This window comes from Myzus persicae, unplaced genomic scaffold (genome assembly GCF_001856785.1).
Source record: "Myzus persicae strain clone G006 unplaced genomic scaffold, MPER_G0061.0, whole genome shotgun sequence".
In the NCBI taxonomy this organism is placed as follows: Eukaryota; Metazoa; Arthropoda; class Insecta; order Hemiptera; family Aphididae; genus Myzus; species Myzus persicae.
This window is the reverse complement of record NW_019101277.1, coordinates 405,377-422,004: the sequence shown is the minus strand read 5'-3', so window position 1 is coordinate 422,004 and position 16,628 is coordinate 405,377. Positions and strand designations below refer to the sequence as shown.

Below are 16,628 nucleotides of genomic sequence, written 5' to 3'. Positions count from 1 at the left end.
TTAGTCAAGCCAAACAAATTTGTTTTGAGTTTCATTTTTCTTTAATTTTTTTGTTTTTCCCTATACTTTGGGAAACTACTGGGAATTTTCAATCTTGATCTCTTGTATGCACCAGCTATATTCACTTTAACACCAAAAACAAATGCTGAAATTTAAAATTGAAGCATTATTTTGACTATTTATGGTGTAAATAAACACACGTCATTGTAAAATCGATACATTCATTGCTCTGCTCGGGATAAAAAAATGAAATTTTAATATTTTAGAAATAATTGCCTTTTTTAAAATTTTGATCTTCACTGTATTATAATATGTAATGATGACATGATAACTACATTTTAAGAAAATATAAATACCTAAGCTCATAAATAAATAAAATCACTTTTACGTGTGCAACCGTACTGATTAGACGTGCTTCCAAGTGCTGTTCCCTTATCTAATCGCTGCACATTCATTACGCAACTTTACGCCGATGTCTACCGCAGGTAATAAAATGCTTTATCATATTACAATATATATTAAAACATAATTACCCCGAAAATCGTACATCCGTACAAAAGTGAACTAAATGATATGTCTGAACCAAATCTTATTAAATCACCCGACAAAAAAAATATGACCGATCCTAATATACCGTCAACCAACACTCAATCTATACTTACATAAAGTACAAATACTCCAAGCTTCGCATCAAAAGTAGCCTCCGAACAACTACCAAAAAGAGAATTAGCCATAGTATTCAACACTATCGAAAATATACCACAAATTGATTATCTTATCGCTCTTTCCAAATTAATTTCACCGAAAGACATTACGTATGCTTCCCGGGTATCTAAAGGTCGTTTCTGTGTATATCTCTCAAACAAAAATACAATCGACAATCTTCTTGCCAACCACCAAAACATTACCGTCAATAACCAGATTATCAATATTCGCCGTCTAATTAACCCAGCAAAAAAATTAATATTTTCTAATGTTTGCCCAACAATTCCTAATTCTATTATCGAATCGAGTTTAAATTATGCCGGTTTTACTTTAGTATCGCTGATTATTAAACCAAGAGCTGGATTTAATATAGAAGGTCTTACACACATTATGAGTTTCAAAAGACAAATTTTTGTCAAATCAGATGATTTTGAAAACAAACCTACATCGATTATAATTAACCACGAAGACATTGCATATAGAATATTCATAAACGACGACACAGTTACATGTTTCCACTGTAAATTAAAAGGACACATTTCAAACCAATGCCTTAATCTGAAAACGCAATTAGTACAAATTGAAACACATAATATCTCTCCACCCGAAACAAAAATAAATGAGAACATGACGACAACGAACTTAATCCTGAATCAAATGAAGATATTAACAACATTGAATTTAACATTGCTCCACCCATGGGGACAAAAAACTGGCGCCTTCTACATCAACCCTATCTCCCCCCCTACTTCTCCGAATAACGAAACCTCAAACGTCTTCTCAATGGATCATACCTCACAAGATATAAGTGAAAACGATAACTCAGATTGGCAAATAAAATCAACAAAAAAAACGATAGAGAACCCCTTCTCTAGAACTTTTCATCGCTAACCTGAATACAAGACTAAAACCCGCAAAAAAATATTTTGAAAGAAAAACACGTGCAATCTCATTCATTCAATTCAAAGATATGATTGAAAATTTACAAGAGAACAACAATATAATTGAAACCTAACCTTGCAATACCTATCAACTCGGAAATTGAAGTAATTGCAACAAGAATACAGCTACGCCTGGAAATAACCATATACAATATATATTTACCTGATAGTATAGTTTTTTCTTGACAACAAATAATTAATATAATAAAGAAACTACCCTCACCTTACATAATGGTCGGGAATTTCAACAGCAGAAATACAAATTGGGGATGTAATCACACCGAGCCTAGAGGAAAAATTATTGAGAAAATCATAGATGACGAAAATATTACACTCCTCAACAATGGAACATTTACTCGTCATAATTCGTCCAAAGGAACCTTTTCAGCGATCGACCTATCCTTAGCCTCTCCGTCAACCTCCCCATACCTCTCATGGGAAGTCATGACCGATTATTTTAATAGCGATCGTTGGCCAATATTAATTAAAATACACCATATAAACAGCCCACAGACCCCCAACAACACAAACAAATGGAACCTGAGAAATCCAAACTGGACGCTCTATTCAGACATAATAGACAAAACTATGTCAGAAAACCAAATTCTTAACAACGAATTAAATACAGATGAAATTGACATAATTGGAATTTGGTTTCCAAAGGAATAAGTCCACCATAGATGCTTTAACTATAATAACAGAAGACATTTACTCAGCCTTCAACATCAAACAACACGTACTATTAACTTCACTTGACATTGAAAAAGCCTACGATATGGTTTGGCGCCATCAAATACTAGATATACTCCAAAAAAATATAATTAATAGCAATACACTCGCCTATATCTCAAATTTTCTATAAAAACGATCCTTCTCGGTAAAATTAAACGAAACCCATTGGGAAAAATCAACGGGGTTCAAATTTGGCCCAGCAAAATCCAAAAGTATCCTATTCTCATACAAAACAAATACAACCCCACCACAAATATACATGAACAATATTCTAATTCCACTCACAAATGACTTAAAAATGTTAGGATTAAACCTAGGATTAAAAGTCTAGTACTGTCCGTCATCGATTATGGTTCCATAATTTACGGAGCAGCCCCTGAATCAATTTTAAAATCATTAGATCCAATCCACAATCATGGCATCCGACTGAGTATTGGCGCCTTTAAAACTAGCGCCATACCTAGCATCATATGTGAAGCAAATACACCGCCACTCGAAATAAGACGAAACATGCTCATCAATAAATTTGCACTTAAAAGACTAGCCGCAAGGACAATGCTATATCACCATATATATATCACTATATACCTTTTCAATACTTCACCTCCTTCATTGTACTTAAAAAAAAATCAGCCAATATCTACACGAATTAAAAGATGGCTAGACACATCAAATACACCACTGCCTAAACTACTCTCCCCTGTTCCCTACATATACCCTCCTTGGAAAATGAACATAAACATCAACACCTCATTGATCCAAGAAATCCAAAACATAGAGCCGTCCAAAATCCCTAAACATTTTAATGACATTATACTTAAGAATTTCTATAATCACAAAATTATCTACACCGATGGATCAAAATTCAACGTCAAAACAGGACTAGCTATAATTACAGATGAAGAAACCTTCAAGTTCTCTTCACTGGAGATTAATTCTATTTTCACCATCGAGGCACTAGCGATCCTGAAAGCCATAGAACTAACTGAACAAAATTGGAAAAATACAAAGTCCTTCTTAATAGCCAGCGATTCTCTTAGTTCTATCCTAGCTTTACAAAACCAAGGGACATCAAATGAAATAATAAAAAACATACAAGAAACAGCCTCTTTCCTTGCCCCCCGTTCGATAACCTTCATATGGATTCCTAAAGCCCACAAAAACATACCAAGAAATGAAAAAGCTGATGTAGCAGCTAAAGAAGCCACCACCAACATCAATATCCCCAAAATAGACCTCTCATCTTTCAAGGACACTGCCCGAGACGCCTTAAAAAGTAGCAAAAAGATTCACCAACGACTCTGTGACTAGGAACTGAACAACAAGTTATACCAAATAAAACCTTTTTTGTCACCTAACCCGAATCCTCCCTCGAGTACGAGAAGACAACAAGTGATATGGACACGGATAAAAATTGGACACACAAACATCACACACGTCCAATTAATAAGAAGAGAGCCGAGACGAAACTGCGAACTCTGCAACAACGCCCCGATTTCCATAACACACCTACTCTTAGAATGCCCTAATCTAACCGAACAAAGAAAAAAATTTCCTCACCTCACATTAAGAGATATTTTAAGTATAGACAATTTTAACTATTTAATAACATTCCTTAAAATAACCAATCTATATAATAGAATCTAAATTGTTATATATACTATTATTACCTATACCATTATCACCAGGGCTGTGAATTTAATGCATTTGCATGCTTTTTTTTGCTACACTTTATAAAAAAATGGATTCGGGCAAAATTTGTTTTGACTTATTTGTAGTTCAAATACCAAATTTTATTTTGCATATTTTTGCATATTTCATGGGTTAGGGCATATAAATGCATGTTTTAATAATTTTTTTGTTTAAATGCTTTTTTTTCGTAATATTCACATTTTTTCGGTCCATCTTATAGTATAAACTATAACTTTTATAGTTTTATCGAAACTATTCTATATTTACTCGGATATTTAACGTGTATTATTATTGACTATTGTACTATTGAAGTCGAGATTAAATTAATTTACTGATATCAACTCGTACATAAGTTATGTAACACATATGACAAAAATCATTAGACGATCGTAAATCGTAATCTTTTAGCCTGGTGCGATCCATTGACCAATGTGCGTCTTGCGTGTGTTTGAGTGTTATTCTTATCGTGTTGATTTCGTTGTTTAATTGGTTTATTGCACTTATTAAGTTATTCATACTTGTCATTTTTTTAAAAATAATATTGCATAATAAAAATGCCAAAAGAAAAATCATCGGTAGCGACCCGTTTAAAAAACTATGTTTCGGAATTTGGAAACATATTTACAACGGACAATAAAATTAGTAAAAATACTAATATTTAAACTAAAATTTATAAAAAAATTATACTAATGAAAAAAATAAAAATAAAAGTTTAATTTTTGTAGCATATTTTAAGAATTTTTAGAGCATATTTTGTCAGATTTTAACGCATATATGCATGCATATTTAATAGTTTTTAAGTGCATTAAATTCACAGCCCTGATTATCACTATATACTTGTACTATACTGTATTATCTTTATTTAAATATTATGATGATTGTAAATAACTTGTAAAAATGTTTTGTTCCCGACTAATGACTTTAATGTTGAAGCCGTATTAATAAATAAAAAAAATAAAATAAAATATGGTGATGTCTTCAATTGACGATTTGTTTATAAAATTTTACATAATTTAATATGTGTTATTAATTTATTATGTTAAACACTATAAGTATTATAACATTGACCTAGACATCTACAGACATAAATAATTTCTATGCTCCAACTCTAAGACATAATGCTTGTATTGGTATAAAGAGCATTAATTAAGGTTGAAGGATATCATAAAACCATTTCGTACTTTCACAGTCAAGGGTTTACCGTGCCTATAATGAGCAGTAAACGATTTTTAAGAGTGTATGGGCGTATAGTATGTTTACAACTCCTGTGTTGAACAATAATTAGAGCCCAACTTATTTAGGGCCTTAAAATACATTTCATTAGTATGATTTCCGTTTCCGAATACCGAGGTTGAAACAGACAAGCTATCAGGCTATCTATAGATATATATATCTGAAACAAGTATACCTAGATTTTCTTAGAACAGGATGACGAGAGACTGACTCATTGATATGATGTATACTTTGAGATATTATTTTTCTGGAGAGTGAATGTCGATTAACAAGACCATAACATTTAAAGTCCGACTGCGATGTCGGGAAATAATCAAAAATACTGAATCGTAAATATATATATTAATTTCATCCGTCCACAGAGACAAGTAAAATTGTTGGTATAGAGCAGAGAAGTCCTGACCGTATTGTCGAGGAGAGATTATGCTAGTGAAAATAATAATATAATCGTGCTATACAATCATTGTTATATCATTTGGAGTAGGGGCGTAAGGCTATAAGTACAACTGATAAAGTAAAGGTCTATCTAGACCAAAAAAACTATATAGGATGAGCCAGGAGGTCAAAAATTAACACAGTATAATCCGTGTGAGATGCGCTCGGTTTCTGTGTCAACGACGATTTTAATCATCAGGTTTTCATGGAGCCTTTCTTGTTGAAACATAAAGTAGACAATATTCCAATAATGAAACTATTAGTATTAAGTGATAAGTATAAGTGAAAAGTGTGAACGTTGTATGCAATACCTCTATTATACTTATAGTTTTAAATAACATAATATTATGTTATTATTAGAAATGATTATTTATTTTATTAAGTATATTGTATATAATATTAATATACATTATAGATTTAAACATTTCATATTTCATACTCACATAGAATAATGGATAAAAAGTTATGTTAAAAATGTCAAGCCGTAACTTAATGATTTAAAACCCATTGTATTTATATTTAAAAAATTACAATTACGGAAATCGTGTTTGGATTACAATTTTATTTGAATATATGTAGTATGCAATCTGTTGGAACATAATAATACATTTCATACTTTTTACAACAATACCTACATGCTACATATAATTGCGTGTAACAAATTTCATATTCTTCCTGATCACGAAACTGTCCACGTAAACATATCCTAGTAATTTGTGCAATCTAGCGTCAAGTGTGAACAGACTTTAATAACCACACGGGGTGCATTGGCTATGAATACCAGTCAAATCAGTCGGTTTCATGGTCAAGTATGAAGTCTCATTTTTTTTAAATATTTAAAAAAAAATATAATTACATAATATTTTAGTCAATGAACGAAAAAGTGTCGTAGGTTCTTATATTATTTAGTAGGTGGTTTAAGTTTCAGCATAATATCTTCTATATATTATTGTCTGTTGTATAATTCTTTGTTGTTTTTACCAGTGGTGTGATAATTATTATTTATTGTAACTATTATTATTATTATTATTATTATTGTTATTAATCATATAAAAATATGTACGCTTATTGAACCTATCAGTTGAATCATACCATTATAACGGATATGCCCTTGAAATTAAAATTATTATATCTATTTTTATTACTTATGTATCGCTATGCATAATAAAATACAATTTTTTTCACATGCAAATGCCTAAGAATGACAAGCTTACACAGGCAATGCTCTACTTGAGTCGAATGACACGATGATGTGGCACATCATTGTATAGGTGTACTGCAGTGTACTCCCCGTATTATTTTAAGTTCGTTATATTTTTTAAAAGAAGAAACAATCATATTATATAATTAAATACTAATTGCTGTATACATTTCCAACATTATAAATGTATAACACTTATTGTGCTCGGTCACGGTTGGACACACTCGCGTATTCTGAGGAATTTTATATATTCCGATAGTGCTGATTATTTATATACATAATACCTGCACAGACACACACAGACACACATATTTATGTATTATATTATATTTATATAGGTGTACCTTGGCGTTTCGTAATATACACTCGCACACACACGCACACAAGTACACGTAGATGTTTTTACTTTGTTTGTTTTTTTTATTTCTTTTTTATTTAGGGTCATCGAGTCTCTGCGTTCTACCTATATGTTCGGTGAGACCTGCAATGGACACAATACAAGACGTTTGAGCGCGCGCACACTATATAGCACGCTTAATATACATTAACTCCGTTTTATTTTCATCATTAACAACGTTTATTATTAATCTACCGATAATAATGGACCTTGACTCGATTTTGTGTCTATATTATGCTAACTCAAATGATGTTCACGTCTATATTATTATTATTATTATTGTTATTATTGTACACTATATGGGTATTAAATATTGACCTACCAGTAACAGTTGCAGGCACGCTATCATATTTTATTAAAGTTATTAGTCAAGTTCCTACAATTGCTGCAGGATGAGTGTTTTTTGATGGATAGTGATAGTCTATAACCCGAGGTATTAGTAATTAATTAACCATCTGCAAGTGGGTAATTGTTTTGAAAAATAAATAATTTTTCACTACTACGTACCATATGCTTTTTGCTTCAAATTTAAATTTAAACCCAAACAGGATAAAACATCAATATACATACGCGTACTTACAATAATATGGATAATACTGATATTACAGGTAACGATTCCCATTATTTTCCTTTTCTGAATTAAATTTTATATTGTTTAACTTGATGAATGATTTTTCGCATTAATTATTAAATGATTGCTCGAAAACAAATGCAACAGCGTAAGCGAAGAACACTTCTATTTAAAAAATATTTTTTTTACATTATATTAATAACTAAATTTGTAGTTAAATTAAAAAAAAAATATTTCTTATTAAAACATGTTGTTACTTCAAAGAGTTTTTGTTATTTACTGTACAATTTTCAATTAATTTGTTTAATAATTTGTGTATAGTGTGTCTAATTTAACTTTAATCTATTATTCAGTACAAGAAAGCTAACAAAAGTAATTAAATTTCACAACATTTTATTACATATTAAATAACCAATAAAAATTGAGACTATTTATTTTTAATGAATTGTATAACATAGTTACCTATAATATACCTTAAAATACAAAACTTTTTGTTAAAATCTGTTTAATATTAACATTATTCTTCCACTTAAAAATTCCTCCCGTCTTTATAGAATTTATTTTTAAGATACTTTGTGAAAATATAGTACGCAAGAACTAATCTTAAACAATTTTATATTATTATAAAATACAATATAAAAGTAAATAATTTGAGCAACAAAAAACCTTTTAAGTTTAAAAATATTGTTGAATTTGTTATACCTATTTTATGATTTCTATAACAATAAAAAAAAATAGGTGCTCTTCTTAGTCTACCAATCTACATTACATTATTTTAGATTGGTGAGAAACTGAGAACATACAATGTATTTCACACAATTCGAAATGAAAACTATATAAAATATAAGATAAAAGTTATTTATAAAGAAACAAAAACGTAGATGTAACTTTATGATAGTTTTGATTATTAAATATACCTACACTTAAGTAAAATAAAAAATAATAATAAATGAATAAATAACTACGTATAGGTATTTACGATTGTAGTTCTATCATATTTATTTCTACAGTGAATGTCGTATTATAGCTATTATAGTAATGTATACATTAACGCATCAAATAACTATATATTTGTAAAAAAACGACTTCAGTATGAAAATGAAATTTATTTATAATGATATTCAAGTGAAAATTTGGAACCAACTATATCGTTGAGTGTATCTATTTCAGTATATATTGGCTTTTTATTTTAGATGCTGAGGTTTTTTTTTTTGTTTAAAATAATGTAATTTTCAACTTTGGTAGTTTCTGGTCTAGTAGCAAATTAGATTGAGTTGGTAATTGTTAAAATGGGGTCAAAGTTAAAATTTTCAGTTATTTGCAAAAATATTGGGAAAAACTAAAACAAATGTAAAATTGACAGAAACACTAAAATAATTAGGCAATATCGATTTTTGAAAAAATGGTTTATGTTAACTATCATTATAAAAAATAAACAACTATAGAGTGCAGATACATAAATACAATTTTCACCCAATATTAGTATTTTCTAAATATGAACTCAATTTTAAAATATTTTAGTTTATTTTAAGCTGTATGAAATATTAGTTTTTTTTAGTTATTTTGATTTATGTTTAAAACAATTTTTTTATAGCAAAAAACTTTGATTAGGAAAATATTCCTCAAAAAATGTCTTACTGGTGATAAAAAATATAGTAATTTCATGTGAACAAATGTTATAGACATTTTATGTTATAATTTTGACAAACTTGGGTATTTAAATAAAAAATTGAAATTTTCAAACACCTAAAGATTTTAGTTATGTTGTAATTAAAAAATATATTAATATTTTAGGGACTTGAAACTTTTCATCATCATTATTTCTATACCCAATGTTTTTAAGCTAATTTTGAGTTATAGTTTATACCATGAGTCTTTTCACACTTTGATACGATGCGTTTTGGTCGATAACTTGCAAGTTATAAGTAAAAAACAATAGTTGGTATATAATAATGGTATTATATTATTAAATTGCGATGTTTTTGACAAAAATTAGTTCAACACCTGAATACCATACTATTTAATTAAGGAAAACTAAATTTAATATTATACTTACTTAATATTAGTGGGATAAATAATTATAAAATATTCATAAAATTAGAGGTGACACTTCGTATCCGTTCAGAATCATATTTTGCGTAACCTGCAATGATATATATCATTGAATTAAAACTTAACTCATCCATTACAGTGACCTACTCAATGATGAAGTACTTTCGACACCTATAATTATACAGTAGAACGACTTTCCAGTTTTTTTTTACAACATTATAGGTATAGATAAACTCATTATTGTTTTTAAGTAATGAATTATTCATTTATTTAAATTTCAATAAATTAATATTAAAATGATTATTTTGTTATCCGTGTTGTACCAAAATGTTTGATATTTTGTCATAATCATGTTTAAACTATCTTAACTTGTACGTATTATGTAGGTACTAATTTTAACAGTACACTGGCACACTCTCTATAATTGTATTCAGTCAAGCATATCTAATGTAAAGTTAATACAGTCTGGTGTAAAATATTACGTTGTATACAACTTATACCAATAAAATACACAAAAATCAAGAAATCTTTGGTATCTGACTAAATTACTATGGCAATATTCGAAGGAAATATTCACAAACTCTTAAGTATTTAATATTGATTTTATGTTTTACTTTTATACTATAATATTTGTATTTTATAACTCAGATTTTATTTTTCAAAAATTGTATAAATAAATATGATACCGAAAATAATGTAATATATTATAATACACAGTTTTTAGAATAAAAATGGTATTGTTCAAAATGTAATTATGAAAAAAGTCTATTATCAGATAAAAAAAAAATTATGAGCTATTTATTAATATAACAATATAATAAAGTAAAAATACAAAATCACGTTTCATTTTACTGATGCCCAGTCGCGCCCAGGGTTAATATTTTCGCGCGATGGTGTAACCTATTATAATTTATAATACCTACGATACAATTTATGAGCAAAAACATCAACATTTTCAAATAAACTGATTAAATCTGATTTAGACGTTTTATCATGGACAAGGTCTTTTGTATATAGGGCTGAGGGGGTGAAAGTACACAATTCGTTTTTCGTTGCAATGCTATTTATTAAGTATTAATATTATTTACAACACTATTTGTGCTGTCTACTTTATATTAAATTTGAAACATTTTCGGTTCATTATTAATATGATATACAACCTAGTGTTGTACGAATTTCTGACACTGATATAAAAGTATACTGTTTTATTTCTATATCAAATTGTAAATTAGCTCAAAGTTCAAGGTCTATTTTTAATAAGATTAGAGTTTTCCTTTTATGAACAATTTTAACAATGTATACATCATACAACTTCGTTTCTTTAAAACAACACAATACTAAAAGAAAATTTTTTTTCAAAATTCAATGAATTATTTAAAAGTACTTATACATTCATTAGTGAAACAAATTTGTAATGTAAGAATTTTTTGTTAGGATGGTTTTTCATAGTTTGATTGTCAAAATGATAAGAATATAAAAAAATTACTATTTATTTATAATAAGATCTAAGTATATTTTTTACTTAATAATAAATTATTTTATTATGAATATTATATTTTATTTATTTATTTTTAGCAATATGGTAGGTTGAATTACATTTTTTTTACAAAATTCTTGCATATTATGCTATACCTATTTTTAACTATTATGTTACGTATATTATATAATATTGTTATTAACTTAATAACATATATAGTTAAGGTAAACGACTTAATATGAAGTTTTTATTCTATTTTCAAGATTTTAACATAAATTTAAAACAATTTTAAACGTAGGAAATTTCAAAAGTTTATAATACAAAATAAACAGAATTTGTTTATAATGTACAACTCAAAAATAGCTAAAATATTTTGAAAATCATATCATTAAAATTGCGTTTATAAATATATACTATTTGACTAAATGGGTGAACTTTTCAAGTCTCTATAGTTATTTTTACCATAATATCGATTCTGTCAAAAACCGGTGTTGCGTAAATATCCCCGTTGTCTAGCTGTTTTTTCTTAATGATTATCTAAAAAACTAAGTACTAGGAATTTTTACTTTTAACCTTCCAAAGTACTACCTTGATCGTATTTGTTACCTGCAGTAACCAACCTCAATGTTGAAGACAGAAGAATTTTTCTTTTTCAAAAATGTTTGTTTGGGCACACTCGGAAAAAACCAAACATTGTGTAAAACCAATTGTTATGCTCAGTTCAGCATTTAAAATTTAGATTTTTTTTGGTTCTTTTATAGTTTCTGAGTAGTGCAATGAATGAATTTATTTTGTATTTATTTTTAAAAATTACGGTGTAGACATTTTGTTTGTTCAAAAATAATATAAAATGCCAACTGGGGGGAAAATTGAGAAAACTTTGTTCCACCACAAGTTGCCGAAACCGAAATGCAAAAAAATAGATATTTTATAGCACCAACCTTTGCTCAATATTGTTTTTAAATGTAATTATATATTAATTACAATTTTTCTTTTAAATAATTTAATAAGTCCCGTAAAACGTCTGCATAAATATATGGCCAACTTCTTTTTAGTTAGATTTTTAATTGCACCAAATTTCATAAAAAATAGGAATTTAATTGTTGTGAAGAGTTAATCAGTTAATCCATTTATATTTTATCTTTCTGATTATTATTGTGTTATTTTTTTAAAGTATCATTATTATTCTATTAAGTACTATAGTGTGTAATATAAAATTTTTCTATACATTGGGTTGATGAATAGCGTTGCTTAAAATTATTTCAGTCAGTCACTCCCTAGGTACTTATTTTTTTTTTTATAATTTCTACAATTTTAAACACAAAGTTTAAAAATGTATTCATTTATGTGTTAAGATTATACAATAATAGTCTTACATGATATTATGTAATCTATATTTACATTATAAGGTAATTATAGTTGATTAGTATTAGTTAACAATTTTTTTTTCACACATTTTTGTTCACCTTAAAATAACATGTTTGTTTTGGTCATTTATAATCACATGCTTAATGAATTTAATGCAGACGGTTACTTAAAAATCTTGATTAATCTAGGCGCAAATAATTATTTTGTACCATTATTATAAAATAAGCGGAAATCCTTCGAACGTTGTCTAGGCTACTGTTCCGGATATAGACTTCTGAAACAGTACTTACCCAGTCATATAAGCAGTCGCCAGTCAGCATATTATATATATCATAATCTATTCAACTGCGTTATTAATTCGAAATAAAATTAAAATTGAATAAATACAAATGAGTATTAATAGTTGCTAATTTATTTTAAAGTTATATTTATAGTAAATTTATTATTAAATAAGCTAGATTATCTAATATTACTTATAATTATTTTGGTGTATTTTGTACAGCAGTAATCAGATAATATATAATGTATTTACCAAATTGGATTTTTTTACATAATATAGTGCTTAATACTTAATGTGCGCATAATGAAAGTATTAATTTTATGAAAAACATTTAACTGAATACTTAGGTAAAAGGAGTATGATTGATTTACTGATAACTGATAAAGTGATAAGTAATGTGAAAACTGAATAAAATAAATATATCATATTAACAAATATTAAAGAATAAATATGTACGTATCATATATTGATTAATTTTTGGAATATTATTTTATAGTTATAACTTATAGTTTAGTGTTTTATAATTATTTTCTCAAGCTTCAACAAACAAGTACATTTTACATTCATCTATTTGCCGGCCTCCGTTTTTGGCCTCCATTTCTAACTAACTGCGTATCATAAAATAATTATTAAATCATAACACACTAAAATATATGAAGATAGGATATCTTTATGATATAAAGGAAATATTTTTAATTACTATCAAAACTATATTGTCGTACTTATAATACACCATCAATTTTTTTTTTCATAATTTAGAATATTATCATTATTGCTATTGTTGTACATTCAAAATGCTAAACGTGACGATTTAAAATCCATTACACCTTTAATTAATATCACCACAACACACGCAATTCAAGAACAACAGTTTATGTGATATTATGCTGAAATGCCCAAAGTTAATATTATTTAATTAATAATAGTTTTAATCTGGTTTTCCATTGTTATGTCATGAAATATAAATAATTATTCATTATAAATCCATACTAGTAAGAGTTATATTATATATTATGTAGGTACTCAAGGTATAATAAAAATATTCTTACATTTTCTTCAAAGTATATGTGAAGAATTTATGTGTTCAGTAAATTATTTTTAAGTGTGAAACATGTTACACGTATACTATAACTAGGTACTGTGTAATTTAAATAATGTGTACCTATACCTATTTAATAACTATTAAGTAATAATATACACAATAAATTGTACAGTCTAAATGTTACAATTAATTATTATTATACCTTTGATTTGAGCTTAAATGCTTAATCGTATGTCGATTTATTATTGTAAAGAATATCACTTGTATAGTTGTATATTATACACTTTGAAATAACATATTTGTTTAGATATTTTTTCTCACACAAAACTAGTGGCACATTTTTATTTCAAAATGTTTAATATAATTATTATTAGGTATTAAAAACTTACGTGGGAAAAAATCTTATCCAGCTATAAAAATATATATAAATATTTACGACCAAGCGGATTTATATTGTATTTTATCGTTTAAAATAATTATTGTTTTGATCATTTTATTGACTACTTTTTTAAGTTGTCCAATAACATCTAACACGATCGCGTGAATAAGGTGTGCACAAATCTATTGCTCGATAATCGGTTCGATAAAAGTGCAGACGACTAACGACGTGTCCACGTGATCAAATTCCAAAGTCACCTGCGAGTTACGAGTGACAAGTTCGTGGAACGTATAGAGGAAACGGTTTTGGCCAAACACCGAGGAGATGAAATTTTAATATTATATCTACAACTAAAAGTGTACGATTATTTTCCCGTAAACAAGGTATTCGAAAATACGACTGATGACACATTTTGCACCCTCGCCGATCATCCGTCTTCGTGAATCGTCGGATACAAATTTAATATCAATGGCATAATTTATTATCATGCAGGATGCTAATACGACGTCATTACATCTACAACTGGTACGGACATACCCAATACGTCCGCGTCCGTCTGGCTCGACGCCCGAAGCTGCAATGTGTGGTCGCGGGAAAAAACCGCACACGTGGAACGTAGTTTGCTGTGACGATGTTTCGCGTCTGTAAAAATTCCGAGCCCGCATTGAAAACCGCTTCGATTCCCGGAGGCGATCCGTCCCCACCCCCGTGAGTACGTAAATACGGCTAGTGATCGCGGAGACCCTACGGCTGCCAACGCGCTGGACCGATCGAGTGTTTCCTGATGGAGTGCAGCAAGTTAATAACAATAATACTACACGGGTATTAGGTGTAGTGTGGTACAGAAACGAGGAGAAGATGAAAAAAAAAGTGGAAAAACGCAATCGGGCCCACCGAAAGGCATGCGTCGACCTTGAAATCGGTCGGCGGCGGCAGTGGCGGCGGTGGAGGAGGTGACCGTCAATCGCCGCACGCGGCGGCGGCGGTTTACTCGAGCTGGTGAGGGTACAAGGTCTGTGCCCGTACCTACCTCTAGACCGATGTTTTAAATTGGACCCGAGCATCCCAACGGGCACCAGTATCCGACGGACCGTTGCCGCCGTTTGGCGATTTTCTGCGAAATCAAGTTTTGTTGTTTTTACGTTGTGTGTTTATTTCGTTTTTTACAACCCTATATACCAGTGCCGATAGTATTCGATTATAATATTTTTTTTTGTATTTCGATTTCTTCGAATTTCTAAACCAAAGTTTTTCTAAACCGCTGCCGTAGTTCGAAGAACCGATATTTTGTCGAATAATACTCATTGCACACCATAATATAGGAGTTCGCGGGTTATTCAGCTTCACGCCGATTGACCGTAAACTACGAACATTACGTTACTATAAACACAGCTGCAGAACGTCCAATCGCGGGCAACAGCATCACACGTCGACGAGACTACGAAGTATCATTAAAGTTTAAAAGGGTACGTGTACAACGGAATGAGAAAGTTTACTTGGCTAAGCCGCGCGCGTGTTTACGATTATTGCATAAAATATATTATATTATTATTTCGTTTGAGCGTGCAGTGTGCATGTGTGTGAATGCTGCAACTGCAGCGCGTGCACGGTTTGACGAGAATCGAGTTGAAATCGAAAAACCTTAGTCGGATTGGAATCGAGAGTAATATAAAAAAAAACTCCCGAGTGAATCGACAATATTTTCATCTCAGCTGTTCGTCTTTATAAACGTACACGAAAAATTCACAAAAAAAAAAAAAAATTAATATGAATAAGACAATAATAATGGGCCTTGACTCGTAATGCTATTAAAGAAAATAATAATAAATTATGTGTACATGTGTGTATATATTTACGTCTGTGTTTGTGTGTGTGTGCGTGAGCTCAGTTACATAGATTATACACGTATATATTATATTTGTCCCCAATTGGATACAAGGAGGACGACACTTTTCGTCGCCAAACGATCAATATGGCAGAAAAAAATACGCACAACCAGTAAAACTGAACTTGCATGATATATACAAGTCAATCGGAACGCGTCTGTTAGCTTGTGCGTCTTTTTAATATCGTTTCCCGTAAGCCCAATTTAAATGTATTATAGGTTCACTATATACGATTAA

The 16,628-nt window shown here is 29.3% G+C and overlaps 1 protein-coding gene across 4 annotated transcripts in view; it reads left to right on the top strand.

Annotated features, from left to right (window-relative positions):
* The first annotated feature begins 457 nt into the window (after positions 1-457).
* The window catches only part of LOC111028509 (protein spinster homolog 1), a 28,578-nt gene continuing 12,407 nt past the window's right edge, over positions 458-16,628 (top strand). For 2 of the 4 annotated variants that reach the window (XM_022307175.1, XM_022307174.1), the window contains exon 1: positions 7,716-7,944. In XM_022307175.1, the coding sequence (XP_022162867.1) occupies positions 7,923-7,944 (22 nt within the window). In that variant the 5' untranslated portion in view covers positions 7,716-7,922. Of the gene's footprint in view, positions 486-7,715; positions 7,945-15,551; positions 15,972-16,628 lie in introns of those variants that run through there. The other 2 variants (XM_022307176.1, XM_022307177.1) reach the window with 2 other exon arrangements.